The sequence below is a fragment of the Furipterus horrens genome, unplaced genomic scaffold (assembly GCF_987537825.1).
Source record: "Furipterus horrens unplaced genomic scaffold, mFurHor1.1.pri manual_scaffold_9, whole genome shotgun sequence".
Lineage (NCBI taxonomy): Eukaryota > Metazoa > Chordata > Mammalia > Chiroptera > Furipteridae > Furipterus > Furipterus horrens.
In genome coordinates this window covers 48,589,071-48,614,970 of record NW_028327179.1, presented here as the reverse complement: position 1 = coordinate 48,614,970, position 25,900 = coordinate 48,589,071, and the positions used below count along the sequence as shown (strand labels likewise).

The following is a 25,900-nucleotide window of genomic DNA, read 5'->3' as shown; positions in this document are numbered from 1 at the left end:
ATTTACACCTTTAAACCTGGGCACAAGCTGAACATATACTTTGGCAGTTCTAAATAGCAAGTGCTTCCACAAAAATAAAAATAAAAAACGACAATAAAAAAACACATACAACATAAACCCCTTACTCACCAAGTGTTCAAACACATCTTAGTGAAAGTGCAACAGTAACTATTCAACTGGATAATATTTTGATGTTTGTCATGTGCACTTGTCTATGATTTCTATAACACCTGAAACTTTATTATACAAATTCAAAATGTATTCAAAAGACAAAATATTATAATAGATCCTATAGGGCTCTCTGGTCATATAATTTCTGAAATGTCTCCACAATCTGTCTGCACGTCATTCCTGTTCTCCTACAGTCTGAGTTCCTACTACTCTGTCCCTTGTTCAGTCCACTCCAGCTTCATTGATTTCTCGCTATCCTCGAACAGTGAGTCCACCAAGTACACTCTGGCCTCAGGGCCTTTGTGCTGGCTGTTCACTCGGAGAGAAATGTGCTTTCCCAGAGCCATACACTTGTTTCCTCCCTTCTTTCAGATCTCTGTTTAAAAATTCTTCTAATAGTGTTTGCAAGAATCCTCCCCCAAATACTTGCCTCAGACTTTACTTATGGGAAAACCCACAGTAAGGCAAGAAGTTATCTCAGGGAAAAGGATCACTTTGGCCATGAGAGGCTATCCTGAAGGAGCTGGGAGACTGAACCAGGGAGAAGTGGATGCCTGTATCAGGGGCATTATAAGTTAGTGACCCCCTTGGGTCTTGAACAGCATGGAATGTACCTCAGAATTATTTACTTTAGTGAGAGAAAGGAGGAGTATTTATCTTTCATATCCTTTTCCCCTGGTGACCATGGCCAACCCTCTTGGGAATCCTTTCCAACCATACTTACAGGTGGTACACATGCAGGTAGTAAACAGATTTTCCCAAGGGCTCTGGACAAAAAGCAAGAAGTAGGTAAAGCAGCTGAGGTGAGGCACTGCCTGTCAAATGACACTTGGGCAGAGCTGGCTCTCACTGCAATGGGAGGTGAGCGAAGAAGATAAAGTAGTAAGTATCCAATAACTAACAATGTTCATTCTAATGTTTTTAAATAAGCAATCAGATAATCTCACTAGAGGTTGCATCAAATCTCACTTGCATTAAACCTCCAAAACTGAGTAAATATGCCTGAATAAGATTTAATGTTGTAATCAAACAAAACTTACAGTAAAGTTGGTCTGAAAGTACATTTTATAATATAGATAACTGCCACTGTTCTGTATAACAATCAGGCATAGATGGTAAACATCATGTAAAGATTATAATTAGTACTGGGTTTCCCAGCATAATAATTTCTAAGCCTAAAAGGAATAAGGCTCAAGAACTAGAGGTGCAGGGACCTAATCCCACTTCCTGATTGGGAGGAATACAAGCAACTGGGCCTTTCTCTTCTTGGAAAAAGGGGTTGAGTAACCCGGGAAATCAGGGTCATATCCTGATTTTGTCCGTTCCCTTGTTTTAAAGGTCAGGATATCAATATCTTAGATCCTATTTCACTTAAGCTAGTCCAGGGAGCATTACACCTGATTCTAAGAGCAGAGAACGCTAAGAGCAGGGCATGGCACAGAAGAGGGAAGAGCCTGCAGTGGTTCTCAGTGTAACATGGCAGGAGGGAAGGGTGGATGAGGATTATACATGATAAGATTTCAGAGAACACATCTTGCTCACCAACTTCTCTCAGAAACTCTTCTGCTGAGGTCCCTAAGAGGGTCCTACACAGACCCAGTTCGGATTCCCTTGACACTCTAAGCAGGCTCTGTGGGAGCCCAGGACACAGAAGCCTCAAGTGGGAAGTATGTAAAAGGGATTTTCCATCACATGCAACCACAGGAGACTACATCTGAGTGGGAACTATGCTAACGAAAGAAGGAGTTTAAGTGTCAAATAAACAGAACAGCTGGAACACACTGCAGGATTGGAACAGTAAGAGATTCAGATGGGATCCACTAGACCAGAGGCTGAAAATTGATAGTCCACAGGCTATATCCAGCCATAGGTGGTTACCGTTGCCCAAGTAGAATTTATTTTTAATATTTGAGCTAACATTTAAAAATAAAATTTTTACATCAATGTCCATATTTCTCCTAATAAATTGAAAAGCTGGCTCCACAGGGCTTCCTTTGAAGATGGGGTGCTTGCTTCATGGGACACCTCCACCCACCACTAGTCCCTATAACTCACCCAGAGCACAAATGCCACACCTCTTTGCATACTACTGTATCCCCAGCACAATGCATGGTGCCTGACCCACTGCAGGCACTCAATATTTGTTGAGTTCTGAACAGATAAAGGTATATTATAGAATGTTCAAAGGAAAGAGGCGGAGCATCACATAGATAATAAACTAAGAAGTGGGCTTTGGAAAATGAGTAGAATTGATTTTATACAGTATTTAGAGCTGGTGGGCTACTCATGATGCATTATATATTGGTCAACAGTTAACCAGATATAAGAAAAATAAATGGTATCTCTGAAAGGAAAACCAAGCTTTTACTAACCCTTTACAAACCAGCTTCTGACCATGGGGTTCTAGTGTGTTCTCAATGCTTATTTAGTCTGCAGGGGAGCTAACTGCCTTTTGAATACTTCTGCTATTTGCTGTTATATTTTCTGTACTTTCTTGTTTACTTGAAATTTTTTTTAACTCCTTTTCATGCTTGACATGACCTTTACCTTTTTTGTTCTGAGGTAAAGCTATTTGTAAAGATGCCTGAAATCTGACTAAGTAGTTCAATAAATCTTCATCTATTAGTAGGCACTAAAATATGTAATTTCATTACCTGGTTGAAGCTCACTCTTTCTTCCTTCTTCAGTAGATTGAACTAAACTTGCAGCTTATGGAAGAAAATAAATCATTAGCAAATGATCCATGCAGTGGCTTGTTAAAGTTTACCATTTTCTATCTGAAATAAGCAAAGGCTCAAAGGATCTGTCAGTGGATGATTAAGGTAGAACACAAAACAATCTTTTTTTGTAGGTAGACTCAACAGGTTCTTTATTTCACATCTAATCTCCTAAGAGCATCTCTTAATAGAAAATTATTATAACAGATTAATCAAATATTGTAAAAATCCAGTACTTTGAAACTAAAAAAAAAAAAAGTACTTTTGTTATTGACATGTAGCAATAAAAAAAGTTTAACTCACCAAGCAAAGTTCTTTCACTGTTGACAGAGCAACTGACAACTTGCAAGTCTTTTTCAAATGTATAGAGATGCTATTAAAACAAAGTATTTTTCATTTGGAGTTTCATATAAATAACAATTTTATGAACACAAATTCCCATTTAGCTATCTACCAAGTAACCCTGTGACAAGCATTTAACCAAAGAACCAGTCAATGAAACAATTTATTCATACCAAGAAGTTTCTGATTATTTCTTAAGAAAAAAGTTGTTTTGCTATTGTAGGCCATGTTTGGCACTGTAACAGCCGTGAGGCAACAGAACATAGCTATTAAGAGCACAGACCTTGGAGCCAACTAGACCCAGGTTTTAATCCTAACTCTGTCACTTGCTAGCTGTGTAGCTTTGAACAAGTTATTCAACCTCTCTATCCTCCCTTCAGCAAAACAGGAATCATAATACCTGTTTTAAGACATTATTAGAAGGATCAAGTGAGATAATCCATATGAAGCACTTAATACATATGTCACACATAATAAGCACTGAAATGTTAGCTATTATAATTATTGAGGCAAGTAAAATTTTAATCAAATTATATAACATGATATTACTAGCTATGTCTAAGAGACTATAACAAGTACATCTCTTATAGGACTCTCATATTTAGTGCATTGGCAAAGAAATCTTCTATCTTTATTTAACCTTTATATTTTTATTGTCTTGCTGCTGTTTGAAATGTTGCAAGATTCCATTTCCTTGAATATTAAAGAAAATGAAAATGGTTATGCAGAAGGATGACATAAGATACAAATTGAGGAACTGGAGACAATCACTTACATTAAGCAAATTTATAAAGTACAATACTCAGAAGATAAGGAAAAATAGAGTCTTAGATGTCAGGTGAGAATGGCCTAAAAGAAACAGTAAATAGTAGAAGTATTAAGAAGGTAATTAGTATTTGCAGACAAAAATAGCACTGAAAACACACTAGAATCTCATGTCCAGAAGTTGATAAAAATACGTTGGGAAGTCAGAAAACACTTGATTAGAGAAAGTGAACTTTGACTATGAACTAAGAATAAGAAAGCTCTGAATTCACGTGAGACATTTTGGGTTCCTTTGACTCTTGCTCTAATTGAACAATTCTAAATTTTAAGTAAGAAGAATCATGGATGTATACAATTAATGTTTAGTGTTTTATCTTTTTAACTATAAAATAACGCATGAGCATAGTCACAGTTTTTAAAACATGCAAACACTACCAAATAGAAAGTCAAAGCTCTCTATTATGCTCACCAATCCTAAACCCCTTCTACAGTGAAAAATGCTGGTAATTTGCTATTTGGCCTTCCAGAGTTTTTAAAATGAGTTTTGTATATATATATTTATGTACATAGGTTGCATAGTTTTCTTGTAAATTTTTTTAAAAATAAATGGAATGTATTATCCTGGCAACTTTCTTCTTTCATGTAGCAATGTGTTTTGGAGAAGCTTTTGTGCCAGTGTACATTTTTAGACTTCTTAATCCCTTAATATTTGTAAATTGTTTTTGTATAGGTGCAAAATAACTCCCTCCCATTTGCCCCAAGAATTAGACAAGACTGTCAATCATCTGATACCTTATGTGAGTGATTTGGGAAAAAATAAAGAAAAGCAGACTGTAATGGGTCATTTTGACTCTTTGCCATTTTTGCGTTTTACCCCAGTGGCAGGTTATTTTTTGCTCACGTATCCTAGCAACCTTGAGGCCCCCCTTTGCTAGCTGACCCTAGCTGTAGCCAAGGACATGAGTATAGTTCTGCGCCAAGTGTTTATCAGCTGAAGCCCCTTCTAAATTAGAAAGTGTGTGTATATGTAGTTTCTCACGCCTGTGTAGTTTTTTTCTTTTGTTGTTATCTGGCTACCCCAAGGACAGGAGTATAGTTCTTTTGCCTTTAAAAACCTTTTAGTCTGTAAGGCGGGGCGGCTCTCCCATCTTCTGCTTCTGAAGGTGGGAAGAACCGTCCCTGGCCAGGTAAATAAACGCCATAAATTTGTTTCTAAATTGCCTCGTGTCCTCTTTGCTCGTAAATGCTCCATAACACAGACTAGGTTCTATACCTGGATCTTTGAGAGGCAAGGTAAATGAAGATTAAACAAAAGCAAAACTGAGCCAGAGTTCATTATGAGATTCTAAGCTTTTGGGAGCACACAAATTTTGGGGAGGACACTGGACTCCCTACATTCCTAGAGAATATTGGGTAACTGATTTGAGCCAATTTTGCTTAAATCTCAAAAAAGTACAAGACTTCTGCTGATGTTTGGTCCAAAAGTCTTTGTATTTTTTTTTTTAAGATAATGGTTCTAAGAGAGGGTAAAAGAGAGAAGCAAAGAAAGGCAAAGAAATGAAAACTAATTTTTTAGAAAATGAAATGAGAATTTGAACCTAGAAAAAGGAAGCAGAAGAAGGAAACTCTAAAAGCAGTAAAGTAACCAATAGGTAATCTATAATTAATGGTGATTGTTACCTCATTTTGTCTGGTTTGGCAATCATATAATCCAAAGAAGACATTTCCCTTATCATCCTAAAAAAATTAACTAGATGTTCATTAAATGTCATTATTTAGAAAGTTAGGATGTTACAAGTTTTCAAATTGCAATAATTCAATCAACATTAGAAATAAGCATTTTATAGGCAGCATGCTGTATGTGTCAAAAAGGGACAGAATCTGTTTCTTCTCAGTGAGTTTAGGGGACACTGTCTAGTAGGACTAAGCATGGCGAAGGGGTAAATCTCTTTGTACTTCCATTCATTTAAGAAAATATAGGTGGTGGAAATTGAGAGTGGCTAGATCTTTTACTTATTCTTATAAGTAAAACTTTTTGAATCACACAGTTTCTTAAATGCAGCTTACAGATAGATACAATTTAAAATAATAACTTTTTAAACAACAAAAGTGCACAGTGATACTGCTGTGCAAAGCAAACTGGCCACTGCAATTATTCTTTCATGGATCTCTACTGTAATAAAGTTATTGATAAAGTTAAATTTCCTTAGCACACTTAACATTGAAAACACATTGTTAAATAATAGTGCCTCAAAAGTCTGAGCATATCTAGTCTTAACAGATGAGGTAGAATAATTATATTCAATATTTCCTCAAGGATAAAATTTAACATATTAATTAGGTTTAAACATCTTCTACTTGGCATTTTTCCTCTATAAAATAGAACTGTTTATTGATTTTTAAAAACTGAGTAGTGTGTCATACATTATGTACAATTTTATTTTATTTAAAAAAGAGGAAACTGAGTTTAAATCACCCTCATCAATCTCACAAAATAAAAAAGTCAAAGGTTAAATGCCAGCAAGAGTTATTTGTTACCCCTCAATAAGATAGAGCATACAATTCTGTAAAAAGAGAATATAAACAGTTAAAGTAGTAAATTTTATGCTATGCATATTTTACCACAATAAAAAAGAGAGCTGGACATACCTTATAGGTATAGATTATATTTCCATTTCTTTCAACATTTAATACACATAAGCTCTCATAATTATTTTCTAAAACACCTGAAAAGATAATAATAGCAAGTTAATACTTAGCAGGAGATGTTTAAGAACATATCTTACAAATATAATATTACTGAAAAGCCAAGTACAAAAGAATACATACTGATGATTCCATTATATAGTTTAAAAACAGGCAATGCTAATCTATTGAATTAGAGGTCAGAACAGTAGTGACCTTTAGGAAAAAGGAAAGGGGTAGTGTCTGGGAAGTATCTCAGGGGAGCCTCTGAGATGCAGGTAATGTGTATTGGGTATACTGATATGCTCATTTTATAATTACTCAGTGAACTGTACACCCTTTTCTGTATACTTTTCTGCATGTACATTATATTTCAACAAATTTTAAGTATCTGTTAGTTTTTGCTCTATATATGTTATTTATTAGGGGCATAAAATATTAGAATTATTATAGCTTCCTGGTGGATTAACCTGTCAGGAACTCAGTAGAGCTGTCAGAGTAGCAGATTAAAGCAAAAAGCTAAAAGAACAAGTAGTAGTCAAGCCTTTTATCACTTACAGTGATAGTTAAGCAAAAGGTTAAAGCAGAGAAAGCACCACTTCCCTGTCTATTTCCCCCATAGAATGGGTGGAGCGTCACGTAGGTCAGCAGAGAGGTCGGGATATCTCACTGCTCAGGGAGCCCCCAACCAAAGGCTCAGCAGTATTGTGCACACAAGGGCCCTGGGACAGGAAGGGGATCGAAGAGCTAAGAGTGGGAAAGTACTGACTACTGAGTCAAAGAGGAGAAAAATGATCTTCAGGGTTCCCCTCTTTTACCTGCTAAGGTGGTTTCAGCAGAGGCACATAAAGATCTCTACTTATGGCTCCCAATAAAGAAACCTCCGATTGAAGGCCGCTGGGCTGGGAATGCAGCTATGTATAAGATCATGGTCATCCAGGGGGGCCTTGACTGCAACTCCCTTTGGGGACTGCAGAGCCCTGACTATGCACCAACTCTTGTTTGGGGAGGGCAGCTTTCCCCCATGAGGCCTGCCAAATAAAGCTCTTGTAATTGCACATGGTTGTGTTACAGAAACAGGGGTGCTCCAAAAATCCCCAGAGTTTGCGGCTGGGGGATGGGGAGAAGGAAGCAACTTTTCAGAATGCCTCCACATGCCTGAGGCTGATGGCTAGTGTCTTTCTTATGCAAAATGGCTTTAATGCATCCAAAGCCTCAGGTAGATGGGAGGAGTCTTGAACCAGAGGACGGTATGGAAAAAGCACACAGAGCCTACGCAAGGTTCTGTGAATGGTCAGAACTGTTTGCAATGCCCACTGCGTCACAGGACGCAGTCAGGGAGATATAATCAGCTGGGGACATTTTAGCTCTCTCGCTCTTGCTCTCTCGCTCTCTCGCCCCCTCCATGCGGCTTGGTGAAAGGCCCTTCTCCATGCGGAATAAAGAAGCTAAATTCTCCATGTGGCTTGGAGAAGGGGGTCTCCAGGCTGCTTTAAGAGGCTCTCGCTCTCGTGTGCTCCCTCCATGTGGCTTGGAGAAGGGGTCTCCAGGCTGCTTTAAGAGGCTATCGCCATGCAGTTTGCAAGGAGGCTGAGAATCCAGGCAGTTCTGCATTGAGAGCTGGAGGGCACCACAGCACAGAAAGGACCTCCCCAATCAGAATTGAGTGATTGGCAGCTGCTGGTAAAGCTGAACAGTATTTGGAAAGTAGGAAAACGGTTTCTCTAACTTTTCTAAAACTAGCCTGGTCTGGTAGGGGGGAGGCAAGAATATGTGTTTATGGGTGTTTTAAAGAACAGAATACTTAACAACAGAAATCTGCAAATAACTAAATCTATATAACTGTTAAATAAACAATTCTTTTTCTTTTCACTAAACTCTGGTATTTAGAGTTATAATTTTGGCGGCGGGCAATCGGGCCCCTAACTAAAGAGCCCGTGGATTTGTTTTCAGTTGGAGCAGTCCAGGGGTTCTGTAACAGTTGGACTTGAAAAAAAATCACATGTAGGTTTATAACCAGGAGCCAGACCACTCAACACTTTTTTATTCATTATAAAACATCCTTTAACTTTAACAATTCTTTTATCTTTTTAAAAATATTTTATTGTTTATGCTATTACAGTTATCACTTTTCTCCCCTTCACTCCCCTCCACCCAGCCTGCCCCCCTCTCCATAATCAGTCCATGTCCATGGGTGCTTCATATACACTATTTGACTAATCCCTTCACCTTCTTTCAGTCAGTTTCCCCCTCCCCCTGACCCTCTTACAGTTGTCAGTCTGTTCCATGATTCTATGCCTTTGGTTCTATTTTGCTCATTAGTTTATATTGTTCATCAGATTCCTCTTATAAGTGAGATCACATGGTACTTGTCTTTCACTGACCAACTTATTTCACTTAGCATGATAGTCTCCAGTTCCATCCATGCAGTCTCAAGAAATAGGAATTCCTCTTAACATTAAAGGCTAATTTGTCTGATATCAGTATAGCTACATCAGCTTTCTTTTGCTTAGTGCTTACATAACTTTTTCTATCCTTTCATTATTACTCTTTTTTAATCCTTATATTTAAGATGTTTTATGTGCAGTGTCCTTTAAAGTATGTAAAGTGTCCTTTAAGTTTAATGTAATCATTGATAAATTGGGTTTATATCAATCATTACTATTTATTTTCTATTTAACTCAACTGTTTTACTCTGTCCTTGCTTTCTGCATTAACTGAAATTTATTATTTCAGGCTTTCACCTATTAACTTTATATTCTTTTGCTATTCTTTTATTAGTTACCCTAAAGATTACAACATGAACCCTTAACTTATTATGCTTTCATATTATGTGTTGCCAAGAAATGTGAATCAACTGAAACTTTCATACACTGCTAATGGCAGTGTAAATTGGAAAACTGGCAATATATACTGAAATTGAACATACATGGCTCAGCGACCACACTTGTACATATATCCCAAAAGAAAAAAAATGAATATTTTGGAAGGTGATACATATAATGTCTATAGTACTGTGGTTCATAACAGCCAAAACTGGAAACCCAGAAGATCCATCCAGTGGACATCCAAACAATAGAATGCTCTACAATATTAAGAATTAATTAATTTTCTATAAGATACAACATAAATAATTGAGTCAAAGAGGCCCAGATCCTTCCCCTTCCCGCCCCCCACCACCCCCGCCCTTGGCCGACAAGTCATAATTTAATTTATACACTAGTTGCAAAAACAGGTAAAATGTATCTGTGGTGCTAGATGAGTGACAGCTTGAAAGAAGCATAAAGGGGACCTTGGGGGTTCTATTAATGTTTTCTGTCCTGTTCTGAGTGCTAGGTGCATGAGTGTGTTTCACTTATGATTTGTGTACCTTTTTGTTTGAAAGCTGTATTTTGGTGAAGGATATAAAAATTCTTAACACTATACATTTAACTTTAAAGTTGACTATCATGTCTCTTCTAAAACTTCAGGACATTCCTCCCAATTCTATGATTGAAGGATTTGAACATTGGCAGAGACAACATTGATAATAATCATCATTAACTGAAGAGAAATGTCTATTTCCCCAATTTCCTCAAAATTATATTCCTTCAACTTGACTCATTTCCCCCATACATGAATAGTGTCTTAGACGTTAAAATATTATAAGTTCCAATATTTAGACAAAACATTTGCAAAAATATTCTATAACTCAGAGCAAAATTCAGTTTGTATTCCTGGTTAAAAAGAACAAAACAAGATAAAAAATAAAGATAATTGATGAGCTGAACCCCTGCACTGGACTGGAGGTGGGAAACATTTAGAGAGAGAGTAGATTTCATTGCAAATTTAGGAATCAGGAAGACCTGTTTGTTCCACTCAGCAACTTTTTTGTTCTTTTTTCAGTTTTTCTCTGTCTTGGTGTTCTGTTTTGTTTTGTTTTTACTTTCTTTTCTCCCATCCTGCATCTTACCCTTGCTGAGGAGACAGCAACATAAACAGACTCAGAGGTTGTCAGAGACGGGTGGTAGGGCACAGCCAATCCATACACTATCCTGGAAAACAGACTGTTGCTTCCCCATCACAGGAGAGCCACAGAAACACCCTCCTGGCATCCAAAAGACCCAAAATCTGGGCTCTGGAAGCCTACTAGGGGTCCCACCCTGCCGAGTACAGGGAAATAATCCTAGACACACTCAGACTAGTGGCTCAGGGGAAGGGGGACACACCCACCATCTTCCCTGAAGTCTGAAAGGCACCTGCCATGGAAGATCCAGGAATGATAGCCTGCTGTTTCTGCCAGAAGTCCTCTCATAAATAGTCAGGTCTGTGACTAGTGTAAGACTGACAGCAGGACAGCGGGCAAAGACAGGTAGAGGCAGATCCAGGGGAAACTTGGGACATTTGCTGACACACCCCTGGATGCAGTGCTGAGAAAAGCCAGGTTTACAGAGCAACTTGGCCAACCCTGGCAGCAGCCAAGCCCAGAGGGATCAGACACAGACTATGGATTGCCTGTAGTTTTGAAAAGGCAGCTGAGGGCCAGACATGGATAGCAGCTGACATTGGCTTATACCAGACCCAGACATCAGAGTGACATCCAAAGGGAGAAACCATAAGAAAAGATCTAAACTGTGCTGAGACAAATCCACTTGGTTCCTTTTTCATTATCTTAGCTATTTTTCTTCATCATAACCTTTTTATTTTTTCTTTTTCTTTTATTTTTGGTGCTCTAATTTTTCTTTCATAGCTCATATTGTACTCTTATCTTTGATTACTCCACTGTTCCCTTTTCTCTTTTTATTATTTTTATCACCTTTTCTGTGTTCCTTTTCTGTGTTCCTTTTCCCCATTTTCCTCTTTCAGTTCATTATGAGTAGTAGTTCTCTTCCCCGTTCTCATCTCATAATCACTTTTCTTTCCTTTGGTCTTCTCATATTCTTTTTCCTTTTCCCAATTGTCTACTATTCAATTTCTCTTTCCACTTTTATCATTCTTTGCCCCCTGGTTGTTGACATTGATGTAGTGGTCAGGGAAGGTTGCTTATTTTGGTGTTGCTATTGTGTTATTTTGCTTTGTTTTGCCAGCACCTATACAACAGCATACAACACGTGGTGAGGGTTGAGTCTCTTAGCCAGCCTTAGATAGGGGAGTTCCCACCAACAAATAGGTCAATAATTATCATAACCCAAATACAACAGGAGAGTCCACATAACCCACACAGAGGTCATTCCTAGAGCACCCAGATCAGGAGATCAAGGAGTTCGTACCACTGGGTCCCACAGGACTCCTAACACACAAGGCCACTCCACAAGGCAGAGAGTCAAAGCAAATTCATCTAATACATAGAAGTAAACACAAAGAGACAACTAAAATGGGAAGACAAAGAAACAACCCCCCAAACAAAAGAAAAGGAGGAATCTCTGGAAAACTTGCTCAGTGAAATTAAGGCAGGCAATTTATTAGATGTTGAGTTCAAAGTAATGGTTATGAGGATGCTCAAGGAACTTAGTGAGATCTATATCAGTATGGAAAAGAACACAGAAACCTTAAATGAGAACCAGTTGGAAATGAAGAATGTAGCATCTGAAATGAAGAACACACTAGAAGGAATTAAAAGCAGGCTAGATGAAAAAGAGAATCAAATCAGCAAGTTGGAAGACAAGGTAGAAAAAAAATACCCCTTCAGAGTAACAAAGTGAAAAAAGACTCAAAAAGAACGAGGATAGTTTAAAGGAGTTTTGAGACAACATGAACATAAAAATATTTGCATCATAAGGATTCAGAAGGAGAACATTTCACTCCAAAGCAAAATACACATTCTTCTCAAATGCACATGTATTTTTCTCAAAGACAGATCACATGGTAGGACACAAAACAAGCCTTAACAAATACAAGAAAATTGAAATCATATCAATTATTTCTCAGATCACAATAGCTTGAAACTAGAAACCAACCTCAAGAAATAAACAACAAAGCATTCAAATATATGGAGGCTAAATAACATGTTATTAAATAATAAATGGGTTAACAATGAGATCAAGGAAAAAATCAAAAAGTATCTGTAAACAAATGAAAATGAACACACAACAGCCCAAAACCTATGTGGCAAAATGAAGACAATCCTGAGAGGGAAGTTCATAGCAATATAGGCCTACCTAAATAAGATAGAAAAATCTCAAATAAACAACCTAAAAGAACATCTAAAAGAACTAGAGGAACAACAAACAAAGCCCAGAGCAAGCAGAAGGAGGGACATAATCAAGCTCAGAGCAAAATCAATGAATCCAGGAGATGGTTCTTTGAAAAGATTAACAAAATTGACAAACCATTAACCAGACTCATCAAGAAAAAGAGAGAGAGAATCCAAATAAATAAAATCAGAAATAAAAGAGGAGAGGTAATGTTAGGGATAAAGAAGCAAGCCAGTAACTCTCAAACCAGTAGAAGATAAATAACAGATGAATCATGGAAAAGGGGTGAGGAAATGACATTCCACAGCTCCTCACACATATCTCTGGGATCAAAAGGAGGAATATTGTTGTGACAAACACAGAGAAATGGGAAGATGTAGCTAGATAACTTTGCAAATAAGTTGGAGCTAGACCTATAACTAGATTACCCTTAGTTAATCACACCCTGAGTTAAGTAGTTAATCACATTAGATTGTGAACCCAGATTAACCAGTAATGGAGAAATGGGGGAGAAGGAGAGGGGAGGGGGAACTAATCGCATTACTATAAAACCAGTTTTCTTTGTCTACTTTGCTCACACATTCTCCTGGCTGATGGTGCACCTGACTCTGTAGACTCATGAATAAACGCCTCGCTTTGCTGCTCAAGTCCTGTGTCCCAGTTTTTATTGTGAGTGTTCCTCAGAGTAACAACTGATACCACAGAAATACAAAGGATTGTAAAAAATTACTATGAACAACTATATGCCAAGAAATTGGACAACCTGGGTGAAATGGATACAGTTCTAGAAACATACAAACTTCTAAAACTACAGAAAGCAGCAGAAAACCTGAATACACTGATAACAATGAGAGAAACTGAGCAGTAATCAAAAAACTACTGACACACAAAAGCCCTGGACCAGATGGCTTCACAGGCAAATTTTACCAAACATTCAAAGAATTAACATCTATCCTTCTCAAACTATTCCAAAGAAATTCAAAAGAGGGAAGACTCCCAAACTCTTTTTACGGGGCCAGTATTATCCTAATCCCAAACCAGGTAAAGGTACAACAAAGAAAGAAAATTACAGGCTAATATCTCTGATGAACATAGATGCTAAAATCCTCAACAAAATACTAGCAAACCAGATCCAACAATGAATTAAAAGATCACACACATGATCAAAAGGCATTTATTCCAGGGATTCAAGGATGCTACAACGTTCACAAATCAATAAATGTGACAAATTACATAAACAAAATGAAAGACGAAAATCACATGATCATATCAATAGATGCAGAAAATAGCATTTGATAAAATCCAGCACCCATTTATTATAAAAACGGTCAGTAAAGTGAGACTAGAGGAGCATACCTCAATATAATGAAGGCCATATGTGAAAAACCTACTAGCAATATCATACTCAATGGAAAAAAAAATAAAAGCATTTCTCTTAAGATCAGGAACAAGACAATAGTGTCTGCTTTCACTGCTCTTATTCAACATAATACTGAAGATCCTAGCCACAGAGATCAGAGAAGAAGAAATAAAAGGCATCCAAATTGGAAGGGAGGAAGTCACTATTTGCAGATGATATGATAGAGTACATAGAAAACACTATAGGCCCACAAAAGAACTACTTGACCTAATAAGAGAATTCAGCAAAGTAGTGGGATACAACAGAGAAGGAAAACTCTGACTCCAAAAAACCTCCGCTGCCTTGCGGCATACCTCTTCAGGGGAAAGGCTAAGGGAGTAAACCCCGACAGAAAATCCGGAGCCGGAGTCCCTAAGGCGGTTTGACGTTGTAGTCAACACCAGCAACTCCTGCGGCGCACCTGAAACCAAGTTGTATTGACTCCGTCTTTCCCTTGGACCCTTCAGCTGCGAAGAGAGGGGGGGGTCTGCTGCATGGGCAACAGCAGACCCTCCATATCACCCTGCCCAGGCTCTGTAGCTTCAGCTTCACTGGAGAGGACACTCCAGCGTCATCGCAAGATGTCGATTTAACATGGGAGGAGACAGATACCGTGTCACTCTCGAGTCGGACTACACAGCCATTCTCGGCGGTGCAGATAGACTCTTAAGAAGCTACACCATCATCTCTCGAGACGGACGGCTGCCGACGACGAGTGGGATACAAATTCAATATTCAGAAACTGATGGCATTTTTATGCACCATCAATGAACAACCAGAAAGGGAAACTAAGAAAAAAATCCCATTTACTGTAGCAACAAAAAATAAATAAAGTACCTAGGAATAAATTTAACCAAGGAGGTAAAAGACCTGTACTTGGAAAACTATAAAACACTGAAGAAAAAAATTAAGGAATATACAAGTAAATGGAAACATATAACCTGTTCATGGATTGGAAGACTGAACATTCTATGTTCATAGCAGTGCTATTTACAACAGCCAAGTGTTGGAAACAGCCTAAGTGCCCATCAGTAGATGAATGGATTAAAAAACTGGTACATTTACACAACGGATTACTCTGCAGCAGGAAGAAAGGAGGAATTCCTACCCTTTGGGACAGCATGGATGGAACTGGAGAGTATCGTTCTAAGTGAAATAAGCCAGTCGGGATAAGACAAATATATGATCTCATTTATAAGAAGAATCTAATGAACAAAATAAACTAGTGAGCAAAACAGAAACAGAGACATGGAAACAGGGAACATACCGACAGTTGCAGGAGGAAAGGTGGGCAGGAGGATGATGGAAAGAAGGGGAAGGAATTAGTCAAAGAACATGTATGAATGATCCATGGGAATGGACAATAGTGTGGGGATGGACTGTGGGAGCAGGGGTGGGCTGGACAGAGGAGGCAAAGGGGAAAAAAATAAAGACAAGTGTAATAGAATAAACAAGAACAAAAAAGAGAGAGAGAGAGAGGATTTAGGAATCATCCTGAGATCTCTCTTCCCTACGCCTGATAGGAAAAAGTTGTGTGGATCTTCTAGAGGCAGGACAAAGAGAGGCAGAAAATGTTTTTTATATATCGTATACACACTTTGCAATGTATTTGAGCTGTCAGAAACATTTCTCACTGATCAGAAAAATAAGGATAATCACTTGGTCTCTTAGGAGAATAATATGATTCAATTAGCTTGCTGTTAAATAGCACTTCACAATTTTCAGAGTTCTCATTTCTATCTCATCCATACCATGCAAATCATTATAGGCACATTGTAATGATAAAACAATTGAATTGAAATGAGGTTAAGATACTTGGCCAGTATCATACATGGAAAAAGTGGCCTAGAAACTAGAAAAAGGTAAAGAGAATGAACTAAGTTTCCTGTACCACACTTACAATGGGAAAATGGATAATTACTGAAAAGTCCTTTTAAGGTAGATTCTGTAGACATCTAAAGGGAATTTGAGTAAGTTTCTTTTCATCCTGCATATGACTCAAAACTTCTGGAATGCAATGTGTCAATATTTTGAGAAGTATTTTTTTTCTTTCAAGATTATAAGAATGCTGAGAGAAACTTTCTGAAAAGTACACTTAAAAAGTTTCAACTAAGATAGAAACTCCTTTATAAGAAATCTTGCTAAGAAAACCCAATTTCCTTGCAAAAGCACATCTATTTTTAAATCACTAAAAACTTAAGAGAAAAAAATTGTCCAATAAGTACAGATCACAACAAATGATATATGCTTATTCCATTAAACCAGTAGTTCTCAATTCTGGCTGTGCATTAGAATCATCAAGAGAGCTTTAAAAAGACCGTGGATCCCCAAACCACACCCTAAATTACTCTCATTTTCTTGTGCTGGTAAGGGGCCTAGTCACTGGTGTTATGTGTTTTTAAGTTCCCCAGCTGATTCTAATGTGCAGCCAGAGTTGAGAACCACTAAACTACGTATTTATAACACACAGGGATGGTCAAAAAATAGGTTTATAGTTGTGAGTATGCAAAACACAGTTTATTCTTGTGTTACTATTTTTTAATTATTGTATTATTTTCCATATGAACAACTGTATGTCTACTTTTGCCCACCCCTGTATATTAAACAATATTCATTAGATAGCATAACTAGGACCAGCTTATAATGCAGCCATGGTAGACAGTTGAAAGAAATAATTAAGAGAAGGCCTTCATGGGTCTGTTAGGTAGTAATAACTGCAGTTTAAATAATCCTGCAGTTATGTACATGGTTCTCACCTCAAGGACATTTGAATTAGACAAATCGGGCATTGCTGGAAATTCAGAGACCAATGTCTCACCACATACCATTAACCCATCAGTCCTTCCTCCCCTGCTTAGCTGCTCATGTTTTAGATACACACTTAAAGAGGATATAAGGGAGACAAGTGGTAATGGAAAAACATATAATAAAAAATAAAAGAACTATTCAATAACCTCTTTGCTTATTCATCCTGACTCTTCTCCCAATAACTCATTGGTGGAAAGTCCAGAGGAGGAAGTTTAGCAATTTCAAATGAGGAAATGAGGTTTAACTTCACAGTTCAGTGTACTCAGTGCTCATGAAGAAAAAAAATGTAGCATTTTAATAGATGAGATTCTCTTATAAGAAACTTACTAAAGAAAAGAAGAGTACCTAGATATTAAATGTGTTGGCAAGTCATAGCTCATGTAAAATTGAAGCTGGTTTGCCAGATATACTTATCCATTTCAATCTATTCTTTGCTAAACACAAGTGATTTCACTTTACAGGAAGATGTTGCCAAATACATAAGTTTTGTTCCCAGTCACTGAGACAAAAATCAAATAAAGAAGTATTTCTTGTCTTTCCAGTAGCTATACGGGGGGTGGGGAACATCACAGCCTTATACAAATACTCGAACTAGTTCCTAATACACAGATCAAGAGGTGACAAAATATGATTATACTTATGACATTTATAATCTGTAAATAATTCAAAAAAAAGTCTTCAGGCTCAACATAATCAGGTATTATAACCCCTAAACTTATGAAGTAAATATCATTATGTGATTTCAAATTCATAAAATGAGGAAAGGCAAAAATAGGGTGATTAGTTAAGAAGCAATAAAAAGGAGAAAAGGAGACTTGGAAGGCAGGGCAAGAAAAGGGAAAAGGAAGGACAGTGCCAAAAGAACAGGGAAACAATGATTAGGAAGCCAGAAAAAAAGACCCAACTAATTTTTGCTCAGATTCCTGACCCACTGAAACTGGAAGATAATACATGTTGTTTTAAGCCTCTAAAAAAAAAAAGAAGAAGAAAAACTTGATGTGTGACAGAAGTGGCTTTGTTGTCAATGGGAAGTGGCAAGGCTCTTTAGTTAGTAATACTAGAACAATTAGCTACTAATATGGAAAAACAATAAAATTGGGTTCCTATATTATGTCATTCACAAAAATAAATTTCCATATAAATTAAAACAAAATGCTAAAAGCAAAGCTATAAAGCTTTTAGAAGTTCATGTAAAAATGTCTTCATGATTTCTGAATATGGTGGGATTTCTTTATAAGATCCAAAAAAAGCACAAACCATAAAGGATAAGACTCATAAATTAGACTACATTAAAATATTTTTACCAAAGGCACCATCACAAAATAAAAAATAAAAATAAAAAAGTAACATATTGAGAGAAAATACTTGCACCATACATGATAAAGGACTAGAATCCATAATACATCAAGAACCCTTAAAAATCAATATGATAAATAAAACACAATAGAAAAATGGACAAAAGGATGACAGACATCTCATGGAAGGGGAAAGTCAAATGGCCAATAAATATATAGAGATACTCGACCTCAAACACAATGAAACATTTAAATCCACCAGTTTGACAAAAAAAATTTAAATCTGGAAATATCAAGAGCTGTGAGGATACAGAGCACTGACAATATTTCTATACTCTAAATGGGGGTATTAATAAGTTCAACCACTTTGGAAAACAATTTGGCACTACCCAGGAAATATAAAGATGTACATAGCCTCTGACTCAGAAACTCCACTGTTAGACATTCATCCTAGAAAAACTTGCACATCTGTGCACCAGGCAACATAGACAAAGTCAGTAAAAGCACTGACTGTAACAGCATATCCCAGAAACCTCCCAAATGTCACCAGCCAGAAAAAAGATAAGTAAAGTTGGGTTCTCTAGGAAGCACCCTGAGAGAGTTTATTATCTGGGGTGTTCATTGCAGAGTGCTTAGTAAGATGGAATTAAAACCTGCAGGAGGATGGAGAAGGATGCAGAACATGGCAGGGGGAGGAGTCAAGCTGCAATGCAGGCCCAGTAGCTTTAGGTGACCTCAGGGTCCTCCATTGGAGAAGCTCTGGAACTGAAACGGATTGTCACAGTTGTACCATGTTGAGTCAAAATGGTCAGGCCTTTATACCCCATCTCACACCCTAATTAGAAGTGGGCCACACCTTTAGGCCAGATAGCCCTCTGTCAAAACAATCCCTGAAAGGCTGAGCAGCTAAAGACTACCTGCTGACCACACTCGCAACCCCTGGGACAAGTCCTTCCTTGAAAGGAGGATCAAAGAGGTATACCCCTTTTCACCATATTGCTGTACAGTGTATATTCATACAATGGAATACTATATAGCAGTGAAAACTAATAAACTAAAGCTACAACAGTCAACCTGGGTAAATCTCACAATATTGAGGAGGGAAAAAAGCAAAAAGAATGCATACAGTATGCTTTCATTTATTTGGACTTCACAAGCAAGCAAACGAAATTATATATTCCTTGACTCCTTGTTGATTAAAAGACTGAATGTCCATGGTTAGACCTGGCTTTTTTGCCAGGAATATGTCATACTTCACAGGTACTACTTAGCACCACTATGAAATCTTCAATTGTATTTGTTTATATAAAAATATTAAGGCTTCGCCCTGGCTGGTGTGGTTCAGTGGATTGAGCACCGGACTGAGAACCAAAGGGTCACTGGTTTGATTCCCAGTCAGGGCACATGCCTGGGTTGCAGGCCAGGTCCCCAGTTGGGGGCGCACAAGAGGCAACCGCACATTGATGTTTCTCTCCCTCTCTTTCTCCCTCCCTTCTCCTCTCTCTAAAAATAAATAAATAAACTCTTTTTAAAAAATTATTAAGGCTTCAAATGTAGATAGCAAGTGTGCCGACAGGAAACATTACAATTTACATTTGAAAAGCTGAGACTTCAAAAGGAAAATAATTTGCACAGCTGTATGGAGTAATAGCTGTGCTAGAAATAAAATAAAATCCCAGATTCCCCCGTCAGTACTACAAATTATAGCAGAAGAGGAATTAACTTGAGGTGCGGGTTGGCTTTTTGTTGTTGTTGCTTGTTTGTTTGTTTGAGCTACCACCCACTGGTGATTAGCAGTAGTAACAATTTCTTTTAGTATAACATTAATATCTTTACTAAGGTGCTCTGCAAGAGCAAAATACTAAATATAAATTTTTTACAGCACCCTTCTTTAAAAAAATATTTTAACACCTGGGAAATCACAGTTTCCCTTCTTTAAAGTTTTAATATATGTATTAAAAATCTGGTATTTCTAGTAAATTTAGTTTCTGAGGACCCAAGGGTACCTTCTGTTTAGTGGAATGTCAATACACAAGTTTATATTTCTTTATACACAAGTGAAAGACAGAAGGAAGCCAAAATCTAACTGACTCACACACAGATTTTCAATCACAACACCAGTACTGAAACATAGGATTGCGGCATTTCACACTTGATCTAACTTCTCATTTGCAGACAACTACCATTTAGCTGTACAAGGTGGATGTTCAAAGAGAAGACCATTTGGGGATGGAGCTGCCTACTGTATTTTTAAAAGTTACACCTTCAAAAACTCTTTAGATATTCAGGAGACTTTTTAAAATTTCCCCCCAAATGAGAAGTTTTGCTAATAATGACACTAGTCATTAGTCAAACTCACCAGTCAAACACAAGTCTTGAGCTACAAAAACAAGACTCATTATTTGGAACTAACAACCAACACAGGATTGTGAAAGATATAAGGTAGGGATAGAAAACTTTCACCAGAACTAAGGTGAAAAAGAGTTGCACATTTGAGAGCCCTTCCAAAAAATGTTCTCCAGTGGTCTGCGGTGTTTAAGCAAAAGCAGGAGAAAAAGAGGCAAGCACGCAGGGATGGAGAGTTACTCTGCACAAGGTGGGATCCGGGGGTATCACTGCTTTGAAGCTAAATTTAAGCCCTGAAGATGCACCATCGTTTACAGCACACTTCTTAAGAATAAAAAGTTTAACACCTGGGAAATCAGAGTTCCCCTTCTTTAAAGTTTTGATTGATCCATGCTGGGGAGGTTCAAAAGTCCCTCATCAAAAGTCAAACAAAGGATTTTTTGTGAACAAAGCCTCAACTTCCGGGAATGTATTCCCTGAGGAAGTTGGGCAGAAACCTGAGCACCCATCCGTCTGTCTCAGGCCACCCTTGCCGGCAGGCACAGTTGGTGTGCTAGGGGTGGTGGGCTAGGTGCTTCTTTGGAACACAGCGGGCTGGTTGTCAGTGTACTGCTCACAGTCCTCTTGCACTTCACACCCGAAGCGGCATGTCCCTAAATCAGACACTGTTCACACAGATGCAGAAGCACGTCTCACATCTGTGGGAACAAACTACAGCTCTTCAGTGTTTATATAATTTTCTTGGTGGCCACGATTCTTTTCTTTCTCACAACCTAAGAACTTCCAGGAGCCCCTAGTCTTGTCAGAGCCCCTACGAGGGTAATGAACCTTCTTCCCCTGGCAGGTGAGATGCGAATGAAGCATGAGGAACGACCCTCTCCCACGCCCTGCGGTCCTGGGCCGCAGGAGGCGCGTAGTCTCGGCAGCTGCTCCTCCGGTCCTACCCGACGAGATGATGCTGAGGTTACCTAGTCATCCCGGCCTTTCTACTAAAGGTGAACTACTGTGGGAAACAAACAAGCCAGAGGCGGGAGGACTAGCTAGAAAAAGAAATGTAACCCAGCCGCGACCTTGCCTAAGGGCTGCCCCACCTACCTTCACCCAGTGGCCGGGGGTGAGGGTGACACAGCCCGGACTCCAAAGAGGGAAGCTCATGCCTTCGGCTGTAACCTTCACAGGTTGGCCCGGGCCACAGGCTGTCCGCCTCCAGCACACCCCACCACCACCACCCGCCCCGCACTGGCGTCTGGTCTGTGCCCACCACCTCAGCCACTCTGGGAGCCCCTAGGTTGAATGGCTCAGCCCCGCCGCCTCACCGATCCCCACCGGCTTTCCGCCAGCACCTGCGCAGCCGCCTCGTGCCCCAGTGCCAGTCGACGCAGCCCGCTGAGCCCGCAGCCACGGGAGCGCGTCCTTTCGGAGATCGAAGTCGGCGACCAGATGGAGAGCCATCGCCAGGACGCAGCCACCAGGCGGCTCCGGGGCTGCCGCGCCGCGGGCATTCCCGGCCAATGTTCGCCACCTCGCCCCTCTCCCCCTGCGCCCGCCCCCTCCTTCCTCTCCCCGCCTTCCCTTGCCGGTTGCTTTCGGTTCTGCTGCTTCCCGGCCTGAGAAACTCCGAGCACCGCCTCCTCCTGACCGACGCCGAGCACGGGAGCCGCGAACTGGGCACGCTGGGCTGGAGGAAACGGGAACCGAGGCGCGGGAAACAGGCCCACCCAGCCCCAAACCCTCAACGTGCTCCCTCCGCGAGAGGGACAGAAAAGGGCGGGAGGGTTTGGATTTTTTTTATGGGCTCTGGAGGAGATGTGGCTAGACCAATGGTTTTCAAACTATGTTTGTTGCACATTAGATGTGGGCGTTCGGCATTTTTCTTTTTCTTTCTTTTAAAAATTCCCCAGGTGATTCTACTGTACAGTAAAGTTTGGAACCCACTTCGCTAGGGGAGTGTCCTGAGAGGGTTCTAGTTCATCGCAGGGGCAGAAATGGGCGCTATTTGGGGCATTCTGGCCCCAGTTTCAGCGTGGTAGTGTTTTATCTGTAGTATTTAGGTAGTAAGTAGCAGCAGAGAGCGATGAAGATGCTTCTGTTTTAAGAGAGATACTGGAGACACTGGAAAGGAATAATTAGCCTAACACAGATCGGTCTCTGTCTGTGTATGGGTTTCCCACGACTGACTTCAGTGAAGCTAAATTGTTTAGGATTGTTTAACCTTTTAAAAGGTGCTCTTATTCTTCTGGGGGCACCTGCCTTCTTGGACACCTCCTTATCCCCATCACAACAAATATATCTCAGTTTTCTTTTCATTCCTGCCCACAGCAGCATAAGTTTAATGGTTGTCTTTGGCAGCTTCAATCCCTCCTGAACATCAACACCAGGTTACTACTTGTCCTAAAACAGAGCTGTCCTCATGTCCCTCTATAGAGTTCTTGAGTAACAGTTGACTGCCCCAGCATTAAGTGCCTACACTTTAATGGACCCTTCCAGCCTTTCACCTAGAACTTCAGCTCCAGGCTAAGCTGACTTCCAGAATCCCTCTGATTCTACCCTCCTTCCTCTTAAAAAAATTACCAGGCCCTTCCAACCTGGATCCACAAAGCCGCCTCACAACTGCAGCCCACAGCCACCTTCCCAGCCCTGAATTCCTAGAGAGGTATTGCTAGTGCACCTCATTTGACAATCATATACTGCCTTGAGACATGAAAATTGAACCTTGAGTCTTGGCACACTTCTCTGTCCCTTTCCTTCCTACCCCTAAGAGAGTACCTTGAAAGTGCTCAAGTTATTGAAAAATGAGCAAATACAGTAATGATGAAAAATGCCTTGTCACCTGTTTCCTGAAAACTACCTGCATTGCAGTCATCCAGGAAGCTGTTTTACAATGCAGACTCCTGGGCTCTGGTCTAGACTAGGGCAAGGCCCAGAAATGTGCATTTTAGCCAGAGCCTAGGGTGATTCTTAGGTTTGCTATGATTTGAAAACTATTCTAAAGAAAGGTAAAAGAAACTTGATTTTGCCCTACAGACTAGTTTCTCCAATTGAGGTAGGGGTGATTTTAGGTGGAATTCCAATACTTAACACCGTATTCATAAGAAAATCCACCTGTAAAGTGCATGAAGATTTAACAGAAATGCTTAATGAGGTTGCTAATATTCCTAGTGCATAAAAGGAGTTCATGGGGAACTCCTACAAAAATGTTTCATAGTAAATTAAGCTTGTTGCCTTTGTCATACAGAAATGTCTTCACTTGCCTATTTTAAAAGTTCAATAAATTTCTGTTATTTTCACAGTTAACCTCTATTTTTGCAAGAATGATTGATTTTATAGTCCTTATCAAGCAGTGATTTATATAAGATCCTCTTCAAAACAAATTTAAGTAAAAAGGAATATAGAGAGGATGATAAATAATAACCAAGATAGCAGAAAGATGTGGCCAAAACCATGAAAGAAGTTTATGAATGACAGAGCTAGAGATCATTTGCTATGGAAAAAGATAGGTAAATGGTGACTTACTAGTTAAATTTGCAAAAGGTTAATAGAAGAAGAATGCCAATAGATTATCCTTCAACTCTAGAGAAGACAGAACTGGTGGCTGTCATATCTTCTTTATTTTAAAACCTGCTTTATTGATAGATGTGTTAACTTGATTGTGATAATCATTTCACAATTTATATGTATATCAAACCATCACATTGTACACTTTAAATGTATATGACTGTATTTGTCAACTATTCCTCAACAAAGTTGGGGAAATAAAGAAAAGAAACCTGCCTAAAAGAATCATTAAGCACTGGAACTGGCTTTGAATTGAGTAGAAGTGATCTTGCTTGTTAGAAATTTTAAGAATAAACCATCATGTTCATTAAAATCAGAGCATAGCATAGAATTAGAGACTTAAATGTCTTATAATCAAGGACTTTATTTTATAGATGAGGATACTGAACTCAAAAAGGTGAAATGGAGGACCTTAGTTCTTTCTCCCATCTTGCAAGATGGCGGGTGAAAAAAACAGAAGCCAGATACTAAGGAGGAGAAACCTGAAGCCAAGAAGGCTGATGCTGGTGGCAAGGTTAAGAAGGGTAACCCCAAGGCCAAGACGCCTAAGAAGGGGAAGCCCCACTGCAGCCAAAACCCTGTCCTAATCCGAGGAATTGGCAGGTATTCTCGGTCAGCGATGTATTCTCTAAAGGCCATGTACAAGGCGAAGTATTCAGCAGCTAAATCCAGGATTGAAAAGAAAACGGAGAAGGTTCTTGCTACTGTCACGAAACCAGTTGGTGGCGACAAGAACGGTGGTACCCGAGTGGTTAAACTTCGCAAAATGCCTAGATACTATCCTACTGAAGATGTGCCTCGAAAGCTGTTGAGCCACGGCAAGCAACCTTTCAGACAGCACGTGAGGAAACTGCGGGCCAGCATCACTCCCAGGACCATTCTCATCATCCTCACTGGACACTACAGGGGCAAGAGGGTGATTTTCCTGAAGCAGCTGAGCAGTGGCTTGCCACCTATGACTGGACCTCTGTTCCTTAATCGAGTTCCTCTGCATAGAACACACCAGAAGTTTGTCATCGCCACCTCCACCAAAATTTATATAAGCGGTATGAAAATTCCGAAACACCTCACTGATGCCTACTTCAAGAAGCAGCAGCTGCGCAAGCCCAGACACCAGGAGCAGGAGATTTTCAACACCGAAAAGGAGAAATATGAGATTACAGAGCAGCGCAAGATTGATCAGAAAGCCGTGGACTCACAAATTCTGCCAAAAAATCAAAGCGGTTCTTCAGCTGCAGGGCTGCCTCCACTGTTTGTTCGCTCTCACAAACAGGCTTTATCCTCACAAGATGAAGTTCTAAGCTTCTTTCGAAAAACCCAATTAAATAACTAATCTGTTAAAAAAAAAAAGAAGATTAAATGAGTGTCTAGCCTAAAGTAGCAAAACTAGTTAACCACAGATTTGGGAACAGAACACAAGTCTCCCGCTACTGGTGTATGTGTTGATTATGTCCAGTGAATTGAATTAGATGACTCTTAAATTACCTTAAAGCATGAACATATCCAAATACCACACTATAACAGGTGGAATTCTGGGACAGTAGTGGGAAATCACACAGCTTGGTTTCCTCACTATACATAAGGTTCTTTGTAATTTTATCTTGAAATTTAGAGTTTCCTTCAAAAATGTGGATTTAGTGAATC

General features: G+C 39.2%; 1 protein-coding gene and 1 pseudogene across 1 annotated transcript in view; one reads left to right on the top strand and one right to left on the bottom strand.

Moving 5' to 3' along the window:
• The window catches only part of GSAP (gamma-secretase activating protein), a 99,940-nt gene extending 77,722 nt beyond the window's left edge, over window positions 1-22,218 (bottom strand). Inside the window, exons 1-5 of the mRNA XM_090287306.1 lie at window positions 22,045-22,218; window positions 6,645-6,721; window positions 5,676-5,732; window positions 3,192-3,261; window positions 2,826-2,879 (exon numbers count right to left, since the gene is read on the bottom strand). Coding sequence (XP_090143432.1) covers window positions 2,826-2,879; window positions 3,192-3,261; window positions 5,676-5,732; window positions 6,645-6,721; window positions 22,045-22,153 — 367 coding nt within the window. The 5' untranslated portion in view covers window positions 22,154-22,218. The remainder of the gene's footprint in view (window positions 1-2,825; window positions 2,880-3,191; window positions 3,262-5,675; window positions 5,733-6,644; window positions 6,722-22,044) is intronic.
• Window positions 22,219-24,977: 2,759 nt separating this feature from the next.
• On the top strand, window positions 24,978-25,557 carry LOC150001698 (large ribosomal subunit protein eL6 pseudogene; annotated as a pseudogene).
• Window positions 25,558-25,900: the final 343 nt, after the last annotated feature.